Source organism: Ustilaginoidea virens, chromosome 4 (genome assembly GCF_000687475.1).
Source record: "Ustilaginoidea virens chromosome 4, complete sequence".
Taxonomy (NCBI): domain Eukaryota; kingdom Fungi; phylum Ascomycota; class Sordariomycetes; order Hypocreales; family Clavicipitaceae; genus Ustilaginoidea; species Ustilaginoidea virens.
In genome coordinates, this window is record NC_057319.1 from 4,631,237 (window position 1) to 4,651,692 (window position 20,456).

The 20,456-nt window shown below is 57.8% G+C and overlaps 6 protein-coding genes across 6 annotated transcripts; 3 read left to right on the forward strand and 3 right to left on the reverse strand.

The window, feature by feature from the left end:
• Window positions 1-1,636: 1,636 nt before the first annotated feature.
• On the reverse strand, window positions 1,637-3,743 carry UV8b_05716 (uncharacterized protein; the record flags this gene model as incomplete). Its single annotated transcript, XM_043143213.1, has 3 exons — window positions 1,637-2,748; window positions 2,828-3,508; window positions 3,677-3,743. 3 exons carry the CDS (start codon window positions 3,741-3,743, stop codon window positions 1,637-1,639), a joined length of 1,860 nt encoding a protein of 619 aa, XP_042999146.1.
• Window positions 3,744-5,966: 2,223 nt separating this feature from the next.
• On the forward strand, window positions 5,967-8,458 carry UV8b_05717 (uncharacterized protein; the record flags this gene model as incomplete). Its single annotated transcript, XM_043143214.1, has 4 exons — window positions 5,967-5,987; window positions 6,075-6,895; window positions 6,980-7,851; window positions 7,947-8,458. The coding sequence occupies 4 exons, from the start codon at window positions 5,967-5,969 to the stop codon at window positions 8,456-8,458; spliced, it is 2,226 nt and encodes a 741-aa protein (XP_042999147.1).
• A 244-nt stretch (window positions 8,459-8,702) lies between these two features.
• UV8b_05718 (uncharacterized protein) lies at window positions 8,703-9,079 on the reverse strand (the record flags this gene model as incomplete). The annotated part of the gene is made up of 3 exons (XM_043143215.1): window positions 8,703-8,838; window positions 8,896-8,966; window positions 9,035-9,079. 3 exons carry the CDS (start codon window positions 9,077-9,079, stop codon window positions 8,703-8,705), a joined length of 252 nt encoding a protein of 83 aa, XP_042999148.1.
• Window positions 9,080-10,431: 1,352 nt separating this feature from the next.
• UV8b_05719 (uncharacterized protein) lies at window positions 10,432-12,676 on the forward strand (the record flags this gene model as incomplete). The annotated part of the gene is made up of 5 exons (XM_043143216.1): window positions 10,432-10,474; window positions 10,610-10,787; window positions 10,869-11,034; window positions 11,117-12,021; window positions 12,124-12,676. 5 exons carry the CDS (start codon window positions 10,432-10,434, stop codon window positions 12,674-12,676), a joined length of 1,845 nt encoding a protein of 614 aa, XP_042999149.1.
• Window positions 12,677-14,323: 1,647 nt separating this feature from the next.
• Window positions 14,324-14,566, reverse strand: UV8b_05720 (uncharacterized protein; the record flags this gene model as incomplete). The annotated part of the gene is made up of 1 exon (XM_043143217.1): window positions 14,324-14,566. One exon carries the CDS (start codon window positions 14,564-14,566, stop codon window positions 14,324-14,326), a length of 243 nt encoding a protein of 80 aa, XP_042999150.1.
• A 4,637-nt stretch (window positions 14,567-19,203) lies between these two features.
• On the forward strand, window positions 19,204-19,467 carry UV8b_05721 (uncharacterized protein; the record flags this gene model as incomplete). The annotated part of the gene is made up of 2 exons (XM_043143218.1): window positions 19,204-19,367; window positions 19,431-19,467. 2 exons carry the CDS (start codon window positions 19,204-19,206, stop codon window positions 19,465-19,467), a joined length of 201 nt encoding a protein of 66 aa, XP_042999151.1.
• Between the last annotated feature and the right edge of the window lie 989 nt (window positions 19,468-20,456).

Genomic DNA, 20,456 nt, shown 5'->3' on the forward strand with positions numbered 1-20,456 from the left:
AATGACGATGCAGTCGGGGGGGAAACGTTTGGCTGTCGTGCACACTGCGGCCACTGCGGTCACTCGGCGGCAAGCAGCCAGCATTATATATTGGACGCTATACATCGCTTTACATGGCAATGGCAGGTGCGTCCTGGCTCCTGTCACTTCAGGACGTTGGGTTCTGGTCCTCGTCGAAGGTGCCGCCCTCCCTCCTTCCCTGTTCTGAAGCTCCAGCATCCAGCCACAGATTGCAACCACAGATGCAACCACAGGATGCATCAGAACACAACTTTCTTGACGAGTGCTTCGATGAGAAGGCCTTGATTAGCCTGGGTCGGCCTCTTTTTCTTCTTCTTCTTTTTTTTTTTTTTTTTCCCTTTTTCTTTTTTCCCCCAACCACCAGACGTCCTTGCTCAGGGGACATTTCATCCTCTGCATGCTCCTAGCGTTTGCATTGCATCCGGCTGCACTGATGCTTGGCCTGCGGCCATGTGCCATGTCGATGCAGGGCCGGGCATCAGTCCCTCGACTTCGTTCCATCGGGGCAAATCTCAGGCACAAGATCCAATGTGCTGCTGCGAGAAATCAACGGGCAAGCGACAACCACGCACGTCATCCGACTCTGTTGTCCAGTCGGATTGTTTTCACTCTTCAAGCACGGAATCTCTACAACGACCGCGGGTGGTCCCGTAGCGGGACCCTGATTTGGCGCAACTTTGCATCCGAAGGCCCCGGGAACGCGCAATGCAGATGACGTTCCAGGAAGAAGCCGACATCTTGTCTTGACGAATTCAAGACCATCCCAAATCATGCCCAACGGCTGGGGGCTGGCCCGGTAAATGTCCGTTGCCGCTCAGTGCTGACATGGCGAGTTTGAGGAGTCAAGTCCTCGACCATGCTCTCTACGGAGTAGATATAGGGCAGATACCCTACATGTTTGATAACGCTGCACAACGACGCCGCCGTCCAGTTCATACGTGACGTCCCAGCCGTCGTCATCCCAAGGCTCTTTCAGCTCCCCTAGCTCGTTGGGCTGCAAGGCTGCACTGCAAGGAACTTGCGTCCGCTCAAGGTGACGACACGTCAGTTCATGTCCAGGATCTCACTCTCAAATGCCCTTGGCCAGCTTTTCAGTTTTTGTATCGAGCGTTGGGCAGTGATTCTTCGTCACGCCTCAATCGGGCGGCCCGTTCGATTTTTTTTATTTCATTTTTTTACATGAAACTACGCAGAAAAGGGGATAGAGCAGGATGGAGCAGAATGGAAGATGCATCACCCCCAGCTGAGTATTGTTGTGCCTTAGCTTCACCGGTGCGGGCGACGGACGCATTTCCATTCGCCGTCCTGATTTGGCATCCCGGCTCCCGCCAAGACCTTTCTGTCTCCCCACCATACTTGGCTCTACCAGCCCCCCCTCGCTCCGTTCCTCACACAACATGGTCTCATAATAACTCGAGGTTGGGCTCGCCGCATGCTTGTATAAAAAAAAAGAAAAGAAAGAGAGAGAGAGAGAGAGAGAGAGGGAGAGTGATTGGTCGCATCATCGCTGAGCTTGCGTTTTGCCGTCGTTTCCATCCAATCTCGCGTGAGATGTCAACTTTGGATCAAATTTCGCGACTCTTCCCCAACTAATGCTAGGCCGAGATTATGAATGCTACCTCGCCCCGTAACCGAAACTGCTCATGAATTTCACCTCGTCTGCCTGTTGCTCCAGGGCTCTGCGCATTTTTTGGGCGTACTCATGCCTCTGTGTGTCTTCGGCATCGGCCTCTGGCTCATGCGCCTCAAAGTCCGTTTCCACAAAGAGCGGCGACGCCGTGAAGCTGACCATGCCTAGCCTTTCCCCCGTCCAGAGCAAAATGTTGTCTTGGTTCGGCTCATCAGCCGCATCGCTGGCCCTTGTCGAGACAATCTTGCGCGCCATGTCGTCGGACGCGGGCATCGATGCGAATAGAGACGACGGCTCCTCGGCGCCGCTGTGGCCGACTTTGAGGTGCCGACATTCGGTGCACCCGTCCCGCTCAAACCACTTGATGAACCCGGAGCCGTCGGAGAAGACGATCCTTGTGCCGTGGCTCGCGACCGAGAGGATGGTGGACGACGCCGCCGTCTGCCTGTTCTTCATGACCGAGTTCTGCAAGGTGGCATTGCCGCCCGACTCGGGTCCGCAGCTCAGGCCGTACACTTCAAGCGACCCCTTGGACTTGTACCCGCCACCTGCGATCAAGGTCCTGCCCTGGCCCTCGGCCTTGCCCCGGCCTACGGGCTCGCAAGCCGAGTTCCCCAGGCGGCGCACTTCTGCGTCGACGGTCGAGTAGGGATACGGCAGAGCCGTCAGGCTCTTGATGAGCGCCCCTGACCAGATGGACCCTGCTATGGCGGGAAACTTGCGGCGATCGTAGTGCAGAATGTTGGAAAACCGGCCGGAAACGTAAATGTCGTCCGACACTTGGTCGTGCGAACCCGGCCGGGGGAGGTGCAGTATGCTTATTGGCGTGGGCTGCGCCAACGGTGCATACGGCGGGAGGGGTCTCGAGTCGAAAATGGCCCTCAAGACATCCGTTTCGCTCAGACGTGGGCCGTCCAACCTCTCGACCACTTGATGCGGGACCATGGCTCTCCTCCGGAAGTCGTGCAGATGTATTCCCAGCGCGGTGCCAACCGTCAAGGGAACACCCTCGCTGACCGCCGAGAGAGTCGTTATGGACCACTCGAACGATTCCTGGCTCACGACTTGTAGACGGTTGAGATCAACCTCGATCAAATCTAAACGGGGGCCACGGAGAGAAAAGTGAGAATGCGATCCTGTTGGCGGGGAGTGGGGGGGGGGGGGGGGTAAACTTACGGCTCTGTACGGCAAAAAAGGCTCGGCTGCCGCCATTGTTCACACTGACGCATTCCGTCACTCCAGTGTCGATTTTCTTGGACCTTTTGCTGTTTTGGCTGCCGGGCCCGTTGATGAAGAGTATGTCGGGTTCGCTGGTGGCCAAGATTCGGCCTTGCTGGCCCCGGGTTCCCTTGACGTCCCATAGACAGACCGATCCGTCGTCCAGCGGGGAAACCGCGAGCATGGTGCCCAGCCCATCGGTTCCCTCGTAGGGGTTGTAGAGCGCCATGCCCCTGGCCTCGACGATGGCCTGGATTCCCCGATCATGGATGCGCGGCGTTTCCAGCCAGTTGACGCAAGTGCCGGCATGGCGGTGGATGAATTCGTCGTACCAGGACACGCGCTCGCCGGGGAAAACAGGGTCCCAGTTTGCCATGTCCTGCCGCTCGCGCCGCCGGCGGCCCAGGGCGGGAGGAGCCATGCACTCGTCACCAAGCGTCGAATGAGAATGCGACGACGCATCAAGCTCGCTGTCGAATGGCCGGATGGTCGACCGGAAAATGCTCCGACGGGCCCTCAGAGCCTGATACCATGTCGACTTTTCAAAGCACAGATGTTTCCAAAGCTCGTCATCGAGGCATAGCTTCCGCAGCCTTTTCGAGACTAGCTGCAAGGTTGTAATGTGGCGTGGTTCCAGGTCTGCGAGTTTGGTCCAGCCATTTTCCTCTTGTCAGCCAGGTGTCGGAAACATGTGGAAACGGCAAAGGCGAAACCAATGCTCAAAAGAGAGAGTCTCAAGAGGCAGCAACAGGGTTGGGCGAATGTCGGAGGGGAGTTTCGGGGGTGCTGAGGGGAGTTTGAGCTTACAGCTGATGAGCTGGAGGATCATCTCATCCGGGAGCTTGTCCCACGACGACTTTGTGCTGGAGGCCATGGTTCATGGTGACGATTGTGAGGATTGTGATGAACCAGAGGGGGTGGGGGGGGAGAAAGACGAGAAGAAGGCAAGGGACGAGGATAGCAGCAGGTGATGGAGAAGAGTTGATGACGGGGAGACGAACGGAAATCGTCGTTTCCACGGTTGTAACTCGCGGGCCCTGGTGACGGGTCACGGAGCAGTTTGTGGTCGGGGAGGAGGGCAGCAACGATGGGGCGGGTATGGGGCGGGTACGGGGCGGTGGGGCTGGACCATGGCGTGGCGGGTTGGGGGGGGGGGGTGTACGGGTAAGGGTAAGGGGGGGTGGCCTACAAATTGATGTCTGGGGCGGGCAAGAGGGCGAGAGGGCTTAGGGCTTGAGCCTCGAGGGGCCTGGCCTCAATTGGCCCTGTCAAACCAGCCAGTTATCCGCACTCCATACTCCGTTGATGCTTACTGCCCGTGCCGGCTGCTGACCCGGAGAGAACATGCGCCATGTATTCGAATTGCACGAAAATGTAAGCCAGGCCCCGGTATGCTGCGGCATCGAGGGGGTGGTCCCCTTGCATGACGCACACGAGGGGGATGGAGGATTCCGTTGTTGCTCGAGGCATCCACATGCACTAACTGACAAAGGAAGCTCCCAGCTGCGACTCGTGTGATTCCTTTCCATGCTCGAATGGTGCGAGTGTCGGGGATATCCGATGACGAGCAAGCCAGGGCCGGGTAGACGGGCTGTGACGATCCCTGCCGCCCAGATCGCCAGACATCGGTGATCCCCCGAACCAACCTACGGACCGCATCCGAGCAAACAACCCGTCGACTTTAACAACCCGCACCCGACAGGGTTGTACAGGCTGAAGCTGAGATTGTCTGTTCCGCTTGCCGAACGCAAAGGGCGGCCCTGGGTCTGGCTGCTGCTTGGCTGCTTGGCTCCGACTGCGGCAAGGGGGGGGAAGCTTGAGAGCGCCACTCTGCAAACTACGCGACCAAGTGCTCGTGTCAGTTCCATCACATGCTAGAAGCCCAGCGGGATTGGTCATGGCAGGATATCCGGCCCGCCGGCCTGCGAGACGTCCTCACCAAATGGCACAGGGGCATTGGGGCACCGAGCAGATCGAGAACACGAGTCGGTCTGTCGGCAGCATCACCAGACGCCGATAAAAGAGGCACAGCAGAGACAGGAAGGCGGAAAAGAAACCCGTCCAAGTAGGGGCGCCATCCGCCCACGGCCGTCCTTTTTTCTCACCGTGAAATAGTTCTATCGGCAAACATCCCTCTCGTCGCTGTTTCCGACGACAAAACGCCATGCCGCCCCAAGCCAAGCTAGCCGTCATCACCTGCGGCCACGGCAACTGACTTTATGGCAAGACGGACGACCCATCGTGCGGCTGGAGAGCCCGTTTGAGCTCGAGCTCCAACGCGAGGAAACCCCTTGCCCCTTGCAGGTTGCGACGCTTCGTGGCTGCACGCCAGAAGGCTAAACCCTCGCACAGGAGGCTAGCAGTTGCAGCTGGAAAGCCGGCGGTTCTCCGAGCTTGCTTTGCTGTTTGCGTTTGCCGCGCCTCCTCGACTTGTGTGTGGTGTGTGTGTGTGTGTGTGTGTGTGTGTGTGTGTGTGTGTGTGTGTGTGTGTGTGTGTGTGTGTGTGTGTGTGTGTGTGTGTGTGTGTGTGTGTGTGTGTGTGTGTATGTATGTGTGTGTGGGGCGACCTGGAATCCGAATCAGATGTCGATAAAATCTCGTCGTCCCGTTCGCGTCGAGGTGAATCACGCGTGGCAGGCCAGAGGGCGCTCGCGTTCTGCCCAGAAAAGATATACAGTACCGTGCCCTGCTGGCTCGGCCAGGCGTGACCAGAAGATCCCCTTTGCTTTCCCTGCAAAGTTGCGAGGTCGGCGCCCGCTGTTGCTCGCCTGCTGGCAGAAAGAATGTTTCTACCCATCATCGTAATGGCATCCCGGACGTGTCTCGGCTCTGTTCCATCTATTTACATCTCGTGTCCTACACGCGTGTCTCTCCCCGGCGTGTGCCACCGTGATTATGAATCGTCTTGACGCCTTGACGCCCTCACGCCCTGACGCCTTCACGCCTTCACGTCTTCACGCCGCACACCTTCAATCCCAACTTCCTTCCCACCCCAACAAACAGGCCAGCTTTGCGCAAAGCCGGACCAGTGATTGACTGCCCATCATCCCTTTGAGATAAAGGCTTCCGCAGCCAGCGACGGACTTCCGTGCTCAGCATGCGCCCCCGTTCCGAGAATGTACGTGATGCCTCCCACGCCCTTGCATTCTGCAAGGAACGGAATCAGCCCCGCGACTGACTGACTTGCACCTGTCCCCGACTCCAGCCTGCAGGCTCGCAATGGAGCGACTCGCTCGGCTCGTTTCTCCGCCCAGAGACCAAGCCACCGTGCAACCCGTTCTCCGACCCCGGACAGGAGGCCCAGGTCAATCCGCTGCGAGATTTTCACCGCGGCAGTCCCCCGCCATCGCTCCGGACGAACCACGAGGCTTTTGGTCTGGAACATCCCTCTGGGAAGGCGTCACGCCACGGCCCATGCCCAAAGCCAGCTCTCGAGGCCGCCGACTCGGACTCGGACTCGGACTCGGACTGGGATACAGTGCCGGCGGAGGGGGCAGATGCTGTGTCCGCACGCTGGCTCACCAAGGAGGGACAGGACGACGACCATGACGCCGCCGCCGCCGCCGCCGCCGCCTCAGGTCGGGCCGTTTGTAGCAACATATTCGCTCTACAGACTCGGCTCCACCCGCCGAATCCTGCAAGGTCGCCGGGGGACCATCTGCCATGGCTCCGCGCATCAAGTGTCTACGACGACGGCACCGATTCCGGTCGTGATTCTCCCGCCGTCCTCTCGAGAGACGGCGACGACACCAAGGCCGCGAGCAAGAAGCGTCCAGCGACACTGGGTTTCGACCGGACCGGCCACCGCGGGGATGCCGCGCCCAGCTACTCCAAGTCGTCCAGCCGCGCCAGCGTCGATCCCTTTGGATTCGACGGCGACCGCTACTCGCCGTTTCTGCAACCAGCCGCCGAGAGGGAAATCGGCAGAGCCCTCTGCCAGCAGGACAGCTGCGTCCCGTCCGCCCCAAGCTCGGGCGGCGAGCAAACGACGAGACATACGCGCCCTGCCACCACCACCACCACCACGTCCGTCGGCTCGCGGTTCCATCCCGGCTCCTTTTACGACCCGGCCGCCATCCGGTCGACTTAGAAGGTCGACGATGCGGTCAGGGTCCCCGTCCTCAGGCGCGCTCCTCTCAGCCCAACCGCCGACGAGCACCCGCTTTCCGAGCTGGACATGCTGGTCAGGAGCACCTGCGAGGGGCGGCGAGAGGCCGACGCCGACTGGCAGACGGTCACGACCGAGCAGGCGCCCGTCCGCGCCCTGGAGCTTACTCTCCGCCTGGACGACGCTGGAAGCAGCATCGCCGACGTGTCGGACGTGACCGAGCCCGAGTCGTTGGATCAGTTTGTCGGCCAGACGCCGGTATCGCAGGCCGGCAGGCGCCACGGGAGCCACGCCCCCCCGCCGCGCGGCAACACCACCACCACTACGAGCACGGCGTGCCTGCGAGCACCGTACCCGAGGCTGGGCTCCAGCGGTCGTCTTGACGGACAGCCGTGTCGTCGTCGAGCTGCCGCGGCCATGCGCCGTCTCAGCAGCCGTCTTTCCCACGAAGCCAGAGCCACGCCCGGGCTGTCGAGGCTGTCCGAGCTGCGCAGGCTCGCCACGAGCTACGCGAGCCTGGACTCGCAGGAGCTTCTCGGCCACGCAGCCCAGCCCCCCCCGCCAACCGACAGTCTGTGCCGGTCAAGAGGCTTTGCGGCCTGCCAGGACGTGCTTCACGAAGCCGCTCGCGCGCGATTCCCCTTTCCGCTCATCAGCCTCCCGGAGGCGGCGGCTCTCCAGTCCACGCGCAGAGAGAGAGGCGAGGAGGACCACACGGACCCCGGGCCGGCGTTTGCGGCAAAGGCACGGTCTTGCACAATCAGCACCACCACGTCTACAACAGGTCCCCGGACGCCCGTTTCGCCCGTCGAGGACCTGTCAAGTCTACTCCCCAGGCCCAAGAGCGCGTTTCACCGACATCAGCCGACGCAAGGTGTGTGATTTCTTCTTCTTCTTCTTCTTCTTGCTTCCCCCTCCCCACATTATTTCCTTTATTCCTGGCATCATGCCATGCCTAACGCCCAGCAGCTTTCGAGTACACCCACGGGCAGCTCAACTCTTCGAGCATACTCGACCACGACGTCAACGCCTCCTTCTTCCGCACCTCGGTCCCGCGCAGCACGTCGCTTTTGAGCGCTCGCTTCTTCCGCCTCGGCGGCGTCCCCGCACGGACCCGAGAGCGTCGCGTCGAGGAGCAGCGCCCAAACGACCGCAGCTACTTGACCGCCTCCCAGACAGATCTCCTGCAGTCTGCGCGCGAGGACATCCTGGACCGCCGGCGAAACTGCCGCCTGGACGAGGACAAGGCCCAGCGATCCATCTTCCTGGCCATCATGGTGCTGACCATCTTCTTCCCCCTGGTCGGGCTGCTGGCCCTGTGCGGCAACTTTGACGGCACGATTTCGTGGTATGCCAAGGGGGAGAGGGGATGCCTGACGCGGGAGCAGAGGGGCACGCTGAAGCAGCAGTTGTTTGTCGAGTGTCTGTTGTACCCGGGGCTAATCATCGCCCTGTCTGTTCATTACTCTGTTCGGAAGTGAGACGCGCATTGGGCAGAGGCACACGTGCAGGTGTCATTTCAAGGGAGAGGCTGCTGCAGAACAAATGTAAGGATTAGGATATGGAAAACGCGTGTGTGGAAAGATGAGACATCTCCCAACTGTCACGGACTTGTTTGTATTGAGACAATAACTATGCTTTTGATACACCTGTCACGTTTGTCACGTTTCCCACGGGTTCACCCGGGTTCACCCGGATCCCCAGGCTATTGGACGGGGTCGAGGCCTATTTCTTGGATCCCTGGCTGCCGCCACTCCCAGAAGAACTCTGAGATCCCCCGGGAGCTGTGTACGTGGCGCTACCCTGGCCGTTGTTGTAGTACGTGCTACCGTTGGCGTTGGAGTAATAGTACGAGCCGTTACTTGCCTCGACGTCAGTGTTTTTTCCGTCCTGCGCCCACAAAGCTGCGAAAACGTACCTGTTGGAATAATGGTACGCGTTGGAATTGGCGGCGCCGCTGCCGTAGTCACGAGAACACCAGTGGTTGCCCTTTCTCGACCGCATCAGCAACAACAGTCTTGGGTCTCCATACCTCGCACGCGAATTGGCACACGAACCTGGCTGTTTGTGCCGGAGCCCTTGTAACTGTAATCCTGGGGCATTTTGTCTGACTTTTGATGGGGCAGCGATCGAGGCGTTGGTTTTGGTAAGATGTTTGGATCGGAGAGGTGCTGGTTCAGCGCTTGGGTGACAGCAGGGGGGGAGAGCCGCCTTTAAGTATCCGGGTGCGTCGTGCGTGCCCTGCGCCCGCCAAGTAAGCGGAGGCAAGCAGCAGAAACGTAGCTTTCCGCTTTCCCTGTTTGGAAGGAATATCTCAGCAGCGAGGCCGTCCTGTGGAGACGTTCCGACTCGGGGCACGGCCTTGGTGGCGTGGGGATTTGCCTGAAAGAAGCCACGAATAGTGAGATGAGTCCGACGTATCCTTTGGCATGTTGATGATGGAATTATAATGCGAAGCTTGATGGTGTGGAGTCGAACATATATCTAATGCGTCGTCCGCACTTGAAGCCATCGCCTTTAGACCCAGCCGAGCTCCAAGGGGCGTCAATCCACGATGGAGGCTGACGGCTGCATTTCACAAGACACTGCCGAGGCATTCATTCACCGGGAGGGAAAGGCTGGCGCTGGGTATCTGACCACCGGGAAGTGACCCGAGACTGGCACCGTTCCATCATTCAGACACGGCCTTTGGCAGTTCGACTGCCTTGTTGTGTTCCACGGGAATGCCTTGCGGCTAGAGTCGGGCAAGCCCCATCAGAAGGACGGGTCCGAGCCGAGGTGGCAGCCGGCGATGGCGGGAGATGCTGATGAGCTGAAACAGACGGATGATGCACTTTGGTCAAGAAATTGCGGGAGATGCTGTCATGTCCGTCTGATGACGGGTCGCGGGGTGGTAGAGTCATAGCTTCGCAGTGGCGTCTTTAGACATCCGTAAGCATGAGGCGCCACTTGTAGCAGTAGAGTGCCAGCGTCGTCCCGTGGTGCAGTGAAGCTGTCGACGTGAAGCTTCATCCGAAGCTGCTTGCATGTGGAGACCTGAAATCCAAGGCAGCTTTTTAAGCAGGACTAGCGCAGTACGGACCTACAAGATTTTTGTGCTCGGTTGCCCCCACCTGTGCGCCAGCTAACCAGATACCAGGGGAAAAAAAAAAAGAAAAAAAAGTCTCTACGGAGTACGGACAACTGGAGTACGGACTGGGCAGTGCGGAGTGGATCGAAGGGGAAAGGAAAGGGAAAGGGAAAAAAAAAAAAAAAAAAAAAAAAAAAAAAAAGAGAAGACAGAGAAAACCCACAAAATTTTGCCTGGGCAGCCCAAAATTTCTAACCCGATAAACCCCCACTACCTATTCGCCCGCTCTCCTCTCTCAACCTCTCTTCTCCCCCATCCTCCTTCAGTCGTTTTCGACGCCTCCGTCAATTTCCCTCGTGTCCCTCCCCTCAGACATACTTCAAGATGGCGGATGAAGTCTACGACGGTGCCATTGGCATCGATTTGGGTACGTGCACGACTCTGACCCTTGGTTGAGGCGGCCGCGATTCCTCACGCCTCGCGGTGACCTCTGTGCGAGAATTTTTCATGCTTGCCTTTGGGATGCTGGAGCCTTTTTGAGATTGACGATTCCTCTTTCCAGGTACCACCTACTCTTGCGTGGCCACGTACGAGGGTGCCAATGTCGAAATCATTGCCAACGAGCAGGGCTCCTTCACCACGCCTTCTTTCGTCTCCTTCACCGACAAGGAGCGTCTGATTGGTGATGCTGCCAAGAACAATGCTGCCATGAACCCCAAGAACACCGTCTTTGACGCCAAGTGAGTTTCTTTTCCTCTCTCCTCCTTGTTTGGAAACAGCTGTCGTGTAGAATTTCCAACGGCTAACTTGGCATCCCTCAGGCGTCTGATTGGTCGTCGCTTCGATGATCCCACTGTCAAGAAGGATATTGAATCTTGGCCGTTTACCATTGTTGATGAAGCCAGTCAGCCCAAGATTGAGGTCGAGTACCTGGGAGAGAAGAAGCGGTTCTCTGCCCAGGAAATCTCCTCCATGGTCCTCCTCAAGGTGAGAGAGAAATGGTCTCGTTTCTTCACCGAGGCGTTACTTTTATTTTCCTTGCTAACTCGCCCCCCCCCTCCCCCGACAGATGAAGGAGATTGCCGAGACCAAGCTCGGCAAAAAGGTTGAAAAGGCCGTCATCACTGTCCCTGCCTACTTCAACGACAACCAGCGCCAGGCAACCAAGGATGCCGGCGCCATTGCCGGCCTCAACGTCCTCCGCATCATCAACGAGCCCACTGCCGCTGCCATTGCCTACGGTCTCGGCTCCGGCAAGACTGACAAGGAGCGCAACGTGCTCATCTACGACTTGGGTGGCGGTACCTTTGACGTGTCTCTTCTCAACATCCAGGGCGGCGTCTTCACCGTCAAGGCTACCGCTGGTGACACCCACCTGGGCGGCCAGGACTTTGACACCAACCTGCTGGACCACTGCAAGAAGGAGTTTACGCGCAAGACCAAGAAGGACCTCAGCAACGACGCCCGCGCCCTGCGAAGACTGCGCACCGCCTGCGAGCGCGCCAAGCGTACGCTGTCCAGCGGTGCCCAGGCCACGATTGAGATTGACTCCTTGTTTGACGGCGAGGACTTCACCATGACCATCACCCGCGCCCGTTTCGAGGACCTCAACGCCAAGGCCTTCTCCGGCACCCTCGAGCCCGTTGCCCAGGTCCTCAAGGACGCCGCCATGGACAAGTCGGGCGTCGACGAGATTGTCCTGGTCGGTGGCTCCACCCGTATCCCCAAGATCCAGAAGCTCTTGTCCGAGTTTTTCGACGGAAAGAAGCTTGAGAAGAGCATCAACCCCGACGAGGCTGTTGCCTACGGCGCCGCCGTGCAGGCCGGCATCCTCTCTGGCAAGGCCACCTCTGCCGAGACGTCTGACCTGCTCCTGCTCGACGTCGTCCCCCTGTCTCTCGGCGTCGCCATGGAGGGTAACATTTTTGCCAATGTCGTGCCAAGAGGAAGCACGGTGCCCTGCTTGAAGAAGAGGTAAACGAGGCTCTCTCTCTCTCTTTTCCTTTTCTCCATCTTTCCTTTCTTTCCATTTGCTATGACCCACCGGGACCACTGCATCAACTAATGCTGTCCTAGAACCTTCACCACGGTTGCCGACAACCAGCAGACTGTCCAGTTCCCCGTCTACCAGGGTGAGCGTGTCAACTGCGAGGACAACACGTCGCTGGGAGAGTTCACCCTCGCCCCCATCCCCCCCATGCGCGCGGGCGAGGCCGTCCTCGAGTGCGTCTTTGAGGTGGACGTCAACGGCATCCTCAAGGTGACGGCCACCGAAAAGACGTCTGGCCGCAGCGCCAACATCACCATTGCCAACTCTGTCGGCAAGCTCTCCACGGGCGAGATTGAAAAGATGATTTCCGACGCCGAGGCTTTCAAGAGCAACGACGAGGCCTTTAGCAAGCGATTCGAGGCCAAGCAGCAGCTCGAGTCGTACATTGGCCGCGTCGAGGAGATTGTCACCGACCCCACCCTGTCCCTCAAGCTCAAGCGAGGCCAGAAGGAGAAGATTGAGCAGACCATCTCCGAGGCCATGGCCACTCTTGAAATTACCGACAGCTCTGCCGAGGACCTGAAGAAGCAGGAGCTCGCCCTCAAGCGCCTCGTCACCAAGGCCATGTCCTCTCGATAAAAAAGAAATGCAATCAGCCACGAAGGCGCTACGATTGTACGGATAGGTTTTTTCTTTTCCTGATTTTTTTTTTCGACATGGAAGCAGAAAAGAAACGCGGTTTGTTTTTTTCTTGGGTTAAGAGCAGGACGGCGTTGTATTTCGGAGGTGTCACCTGTATCCAAAGAAGATGATGATGGAGGAGGACTACCCCATTTATGGCGGACTGGATCTCGGACCAGCCCAACTCGTCCCGAGACCCAGCAGAAGGGAGGGGGCTTTATATATCGTTTTCTTTGTCGGCTTTTTTCTCATTTATCCCTTTTCTTTTTTTTCTCTCACATTTTCCGGATCTGTCAGACATTCCACGTAACGGAGATAACGAAGGCACTGTTAAAAGAAAAGCTTTTTTTTTTTTTCTTCTCTCCCCCCGTTGTTCAAGCTGTCAAGGGGAGACGACGACAAGTGCATAGCATGAGGATGCGCACGCCAAGCACGAACGGCAGTGAATGCAACAGACTTGCAACGCGAAATCTGCATCTGCATTCCCAGGCTCCCTGCAACCCGACAAGGATCCCCCCCCCCTCCCTTCCCCCATGTGCGAGCATCTCCCAACGACATTGGCGGGTTTCCAGCCCGCCCCAAGGGTGCTGGTGCGTTTGCGTTTCGGACTCGGCGGGCAGCAGGTCCTTAATCCCCGACACGTTTGAGTCTTTGTCTTTCTGGAACGCGTCTTGGCCCTTGGCAGCTCATCCAGGTCGACCGACGCCTGCCCGCCCGCGCCGCTGATGAAGGATGGGCCGTTGCTTGACTTTACTGCCGACCCCTGCTTGCCCTTGCCCTTGCCCTTGCCCTTGCCCTTGCCCTTGCTCGTTGGCCGAGCTCGTTGGCTGACGATGCCATGCCGCAACGCGCTGCTGGTCTGGTCGACGCTTGTTTCCCTGCCTGCCCGCCTCCTTTTGCCCGCTCGGAGGAGAGTGGCTGAGATCCAAGATCTGCCGAAAAGGCTGACTTGACTGGGGAGGTTTGGTCCTGGCTGCCTGGCCTCGCCCCCCCCCCGCGCGGTGCAGGATGGGCGGTAGGACGATGCGTGCGTGCACGGACGCGTCCCTCTTGGCGTGCTTATCTCGGGCGGCTGGAGATTCAGCCATGCCGACAGACAGGCTGGTGAGAAATTGCGTGTCTCTGGGAATGCAATGGAGTAGAATCCGACGAGGACGGACGGACGGGGCTGACGGGGGTCACGGCGTGAGGCTGGCTGCGGGGTTGGGGCTACAAGCGGAAGTCGCGGTGGGCCGTCCCTGCTGGCTTTTACTGGGCTGCGTAAAGAACGTCTGCTGTGTTGTGAAAGATGCATATGCCGGAGTCTTCAATAGGGCGGACGGGGCGCAAATAGGCCTGGTTTGTATTTGAGGAAAAAATAAGAAAGTAATGATAAAAAAAAAAAAAAAAAAAAAAAAAAAAAAAAAAAAAAAAAAAAAAAAAAAAAAAAAAAAGACAGACACCAAGTCACCCGTCTTCTTGTCCACATCTATCGGCACCGTTTCCCTGTTCGCGTCATTGCCCAATGTAGTATCCCGTTAGTCTAGGTACCCGTCCTAGTGCCCGCGCCAAGACAAGCGCGTCACGCACGCACGCACACAACACACAAAAAGACGCCTACGCCCGCTACACGATGCTGATGTCGTGATAGTCCTCCTTGTGCTCGTCGAGGTGCTCGCCCCAGTGCACAGGACCGAGCTTGAGGATTCTGTGCCCTCTGCTGCTGGAGCTCGACGACCGTCGCCGGGTCGGCTCTGCTGGCGCTGCTGATGCCTCCCGCTCTTTGGGTGCGGCCCGGCTGGCCGGTGCTTGGGGGTATGAGGCAGAGGTGGCCGGGGCCAGAGAGAGGAAAACCGCGTTGGTGGACATTTTTTTTTTTTTTTTTTTCGCGGGAGTACCTTGTACTATCTCGTTCGTTGATGCAGAGTGTGTGGTTGCGTGGTTTGCTTGTAAAAGTGTGTCCGGGTTGGTTGGTGGTCCTGGACACCACAATCTCGGCCGCAGCATGGGAACTGGGCCTCGTATTTATACTGCTCCGAGAATGAATTCGCGGGGAAAAGAAAGAGAGTGAGAGAGGGATAGGGATGACACCCTTGACATGCCGCATCAGGGGACGCAGTTCGCTTGCTCGGTATAAAGTCCCAATGTCGCGGGGTTCCGCCCAGGTTGTGCGTCGACGTCTGCTTCCCGTGTCAGTGCGTCTGTCTCACGCCTCAAACCCCCGCACTCGAGCATCATCAAAGGCTGCTGAGCGTGCCCGTCACACCACTGACACCCTGACCTCTTGGCCCTTTCACAGCTCCGTCTGCGGACGGTACTCCGCGCCATGTGGTGACACCCCCTCGCACGGCACCCTGGCCTCCTTGAGCCAACTTTGCCGTCCAACAAAGAGGTCAGCTGACCCGCCCATTCCGCTCAAGGGCCCCTTGGTAGTCTTGCGTTGGCGCATTGTTCCCGGGCAGAAGGAGGTGGCAATCTGTTTAGCGCGCCAACGGTGAAGCAGGATCGCCGCCGCACGGCCGGTTGCCCAAATGCCGTCCTCTTGTCTTGGCGAAATCGCTAGTTGCTTTCCATGGCAGTGCGACCCCGGAATAGGCCAAGCCCAGGTTGAATCTGTGTGAAAAGATCCTAGGCGTTCTGTCACGAGGGCAAAGACATGTTATGTTGCCAATCGGTTTCGCCGACACTTTTTTTTTCTTTTATTTCCCCCCCCCCCCTCAAGATCAAATGAGACTTGTGCAACATGTCTGCATCTCAAGGTTTGAGACAACTCCAAGTGGTGGAATAGGAAAATCGTTTGCACAGCCTCGTCGTGCTTGAATGACGGTCGGGGCGGTCGAGACGGTCGGGCAGCACTTGTTCCATTCTGGTGACGACGCAGGCTGCAACAGACAAGCTCACTAAGCCCCCTTTTTTTCTTTTTTTCTCGCCCGAGACAGCCGCGTAGCCTATCGATGGACATTTCATAGACCCTAGCCTCTGCTGGTGGTACCGACAACACAGCAGGTCCGAGATGTCGTCGAGGGCATGTGGCCATCATTTTCCCACGACTCGTCGAAATCTAGATGCTGTCCGTCGATCCTCGTCATGTAAGCCTCCCTCCCGTTAATCGTCATGAATTGAAAGACTGCGCCATGGACACATGCCCGATAACAGGCCCCTGTCGGATTTCCTGGATCCCCAGTGCTGCCATGTGAAGACGCTCGTCGAGAACGGTATAACCCGCGTTCGTCTTTGTCTCCTTTTCGCCACCTGGATTAAAGGTCTCGCCTGCCAGTTTGCCGGCCGCCAGGGTCCCCAGGCATCCCATCCCTGTCCCGTCAAGCCCTACAGGCTGCCTGGCAGCCACTTTCCGAGTGCAGCAACAGGGGCCCCAAAGGGATCACCTATCTAAAGCCGACCTCATGTTTCGTAGCCGCGAGATTGGGTCGTGGGGATCCAATGTTCAGCCGAACCCGCCTTTACGTGTTGAGAGAATGTTTGCATGGCTTCCATCGGCGACCAAAGACTGCGTGTGTTTCACAAGACAAGAGCCACGGTTAACCAACAAGCTCCGCTGCATCCTGCAGCTTGCCGGCCAACGCGACGATCCGTGTTACGTGAAATCCCAACAGCAGCAGAATAGGACGACGCACGTTCCATACTGGGGGGCATCCGTGTTATATGTGCCAGCAATCGATGATCAGCCGACTGCTGTCAAGATACAGCCAGACAGCGGCATGATGCCTGGGAAAGTCGCTGGAGTCGCAGGCCCTGCTCTGGCGGATCAACCGGGTCGAGCACAAGCGACTGCGTCGTGCACTGCGACGTCACCGCCTCATCCGATACGCAAGTCGGGAATGCAAAATGTCTCGCGTCGAGGGGAAAAGGCTGCGTGGGGGGGCATCTTGCTTTGCGACGGCGATACTGCGAGAAACAATGTTTTGCATCAGAGACCGCCTCCGCATAACCATAATTTGTGCGGTAGTCGAAGGTTGAAGCAACCGCGAGCTACCGTGCAGTCCAAGATCTATTGCACAAGAGCTAGCCGGCAAGGTTCGGGTACGTCGACCGTGTCAAGAAAGAGGGGAAAATGTCTGGTTCGGAATTGAGCAGATACCTTGTAAAATGTATTGGGTCGGCTAGAAAACAAGTTGATTCCTAAACAGAAGCGCGAGTTTCGACCAAATTGCGTTCCGTAGCATCATCTCCCGCTTCTGACCGCCGGACTGGTGTTGGGTCCACGCCGTTTCTTTGACGCTTGTAGAGAGTGTCAGCAGCACTCGTGACCGATTGCTAAATCGTCTTGATGGCGTGACAGACGAATGTAATGACCGGCTCAAATTCGACCAGGAGCACGCCGACAGCGGCCATGACTGTTCACTTCACAGAGTGCAATGATGAAAGTTGCGTCCGCGGTGCCGAGACACTGAACTTGACCGTCCCACGCGGGATGTAGCGTTTTTTTCCGTCTTTGCATTTCAGGACCAAATCCGCAGCTTCCACTAGCATCCACGAGGCTAAAGCCTAGTAAAGTGAACGTGGATAGCTGCCCTTGGTACTGGGGACGCACGCACATGCCAGAGTACATGGTAAACGAACCGGCCCAACTGATGCTTTCCTGGGCCAGAGGCCGCAATTCGCCGACCAAGTACTGAGCGCCATGACTTTGAAGCTCGGGTCAGCTGGGATCTGCCCGTTTTGCCAGAAACTGCAATCACCCTCCGTGGTAGCCGACTCGCAAGAAGTGCTGGTCCAGTGGTGATGAGGCCGAATACGCTGGGGCCCTCGAATACGTTTCTCTGGCGGTCCGGACCCCAATGGAACAAAGAACGAGCATCGTCAAGATGCCCAGCCAATATGCACCCATGCAGAGCATGGCCTTTCCGTCGCCGTCTTCTGGCCCCATCCGCTTAGATGGCCCTCCTCCCGTCTTTGTATCCCGAGCTGCCGAATCCCGCAAGTCGACTTGCATGATGCGTCGGGTCCGTGTACATCCTTGTAGTCAAGTTCCCCATCTCTGCTTGATGAGACCGGAGGTGTTTGTTTCCTGCCCCAGCGTCCAGTGCCCCGACCAGAGCGGCGGAAGATGGCAAAAAAAAAAAAAAAAAAATAAAAAAAAATAAAAGATGGAATATGATGGAAAGCAGAGAGGTTTGTTGCTGACCGCGCCACCACTAGGGTTCCTGCAAAAATTGTCATTGGTCGAGCGAACAGCTTGGTGGTGCCAATGAGTTGCCAGGGAAGGAGCGACTGGCGACACCGACCACCTGGCAGCCTGCAGAGGCCTAACCACCATGAAGCACTCAAACGGCACGTCCGCAACATGAGACGGCAAAGCGAAGAGAAAAAAGAAGAAAGCAGCGAATAGGCAACATCTCAGAGCCAACACCACCTCGGTTGTCACCTCGGAGAACGCGGGCTGGAGGGGACTTGCCAATGGGCGCCAACAACACGCGATCGGGACGCATATGGGTTTTGCTCCCATCACATGGCCGCGGGTAGACGTGGTCAAGATGATCTTTTCACCTGGAACAAGCCGAGCGTCTCTTCCCTCCCCGCTGTCTGTTGTAGCTGACTAGACGGTCCCGAGGTCCGTTGGCGTCATCAAGCTCACCTGGGTATGCTCCACGGTTGTCAGAGCCTTGGCGTTTGTATGCTTCCTAAACGCACGGCTTACAAGCCTATTCAGAGCGACGACTGCCATCAAGAGGGCTCGGTCTAGCCGCCTCGGCAATCCCGGCGACCCCGGCGACCCCCCTTGAGCGGTTCCTATCGCCTCGTCACATAGGTCCGTGCCTCGTCCCTTTTGCTGGATTACGCGTCGCTTCATGCCGCTCTGGGAGCGCTTCAAACTGATCGTTGCATGAGAAGCACGGATTTTTCTTCTTCAGCCTGGCCGCGGCCTTGCCTATTTTGGCCCTTTCACCTCGAGCTTCTTCGGCCGGCAACCGGTGGGCGTCCAAACGCTGCTTGTTGGTTAGACTTGCATTTCAACTGCGTCCCTTGGTGGCTGATCTCGTGTTTGTTGTGGCTCGGGCACCCCAAATGTAGTTGCTTTTGTGCACATCTTGCTGCCGACTGGTGACAACCAATCTTAGCCACCATCGTTGAGGCGCGACTCGACGTTTATCTCAACTGACCAGTCGGTATCGCAACAATGGCACCTTGTCAATGGGTCGGTCCTCTTTGATGCATTCTTCCCACGCCTTACTCCGGGAGTCGCCAACCAACCGGCTTGAGAATACAAACTTGCCAGCGTCCAACCGTCACAAACATTCGGTCCAGCCGGCCAAGTGGATAGCTTCCATCTCGCGCTTTGAGGGCATTGGTTGGCGTTCGGAACCTACAATCACCAGCTACGCGCTACGGGTCTTGACCTGCCTGGTTGGAGCTGGGGGCTTGCTGCATCAACTTGGCGACCAAGCACGTATATATATAGCCCTGAGGATGCGGGATCAAAGTCAGCAAACTCGTTTCCAACTGGTCCAACCTTGACCTCTTACTCGGCTCGACGATTGCTGAAAATGTGCGTCTGGGTCACCACCGAGCATTGGACTTACTGCGGGTGCACCGTAACCAAGTCTTGCCCCAAGCCGACTTGCAGGTGCCCAAAAGTTCTCGACCTGGCCACCCAGAACTGGATCGGCTATTGCGATAGCCCTCAGTGCCCGAATCCTGCTCCGCCCAAGTAGGTCCGCCAGTACTCCAAGTCCCCCGGTATCAAGAGGCTGACTCTATTGCGACCGTGTAGTTCGTCGCAAAGCGGTCATGCCAGCCCCGAGAGATGAAACAGCAACGGCATTGACAAATGCTTCGTTAGAGGGGCCAAGACTAAATTCCGCGCCGCTCGCTTCTACAGACGGACGAGGAATCTGGCCTCTGGCCGGCCAGAGTAATATGACGGTGGCAAATGGCAAAGCATGACGTTGGAGGATCCGGGGGGGGGACGATAGGTGACGGTATTCGCTGCGGGTGTATCGTCAGACTACAGAGACGCGAAAAAATCGACCATGTCGGCCCTGCAGCTCGCTTTGTGACCTGGTTTCAGCCCCTTCTGCATGCACGCTGGACTCATGGTGCGCTTCCCGTCTGCGCCCAGGCCCAAGCCCCCAGTCCCACAGTCCCCCAAGCCGCATCCAGCCGCCGTGACGTGACGTGACGTGACGGGCAGGGGCTGGGGCACGTTGCGGTGGAGCCCGAGATTAGCGGCATCAGCACCGGCAGCGGCCCGTGGGCTGGCGGCACGGGTCTGGTACTTAGCCGCTCCCACCGAGCCCAAGGCCCGGGGCAAAGCCGAGCGCTGCAGACGGCATCTCCAATCCAAGTGCGGTGTTACGGAGCAGAGGCTCACACAAAGCCAGGGCACCGTCCAGCACCTCCAATACAACAGTGCGGAAGTCCGAGCCACGCATCGGGGGACCGTCACGTGACGCCCGGCAGACAACGAGCGCAACGGCTTCACATCAAGCTCGGCTTCCGGAGGATGCGCGTGTCCGGACAAGTCACCCTGATTGCCAGCAGTCTTGATTCCAATCTGCAGGAGAATTTCCGCGACTACCCGCTTGTGCCGCGAGGACCTCGGCCTGCCATTTGGTTAATGTACACTGCTTGTTTCCATCGCAAACTACCCCCTCCCTTCGCGTCGAGTCTCGGTCCTCGGGCCGTCCTGATGGACGTCGTAGTCTTTTTTTTTTCTCCCCTTTCACGCCAGTTTGACGCCCTTGTTCTTCCTCTTGGCCTGCCCCCCGCCCCTCCTTTTGCTTCATCGGAAGAATGA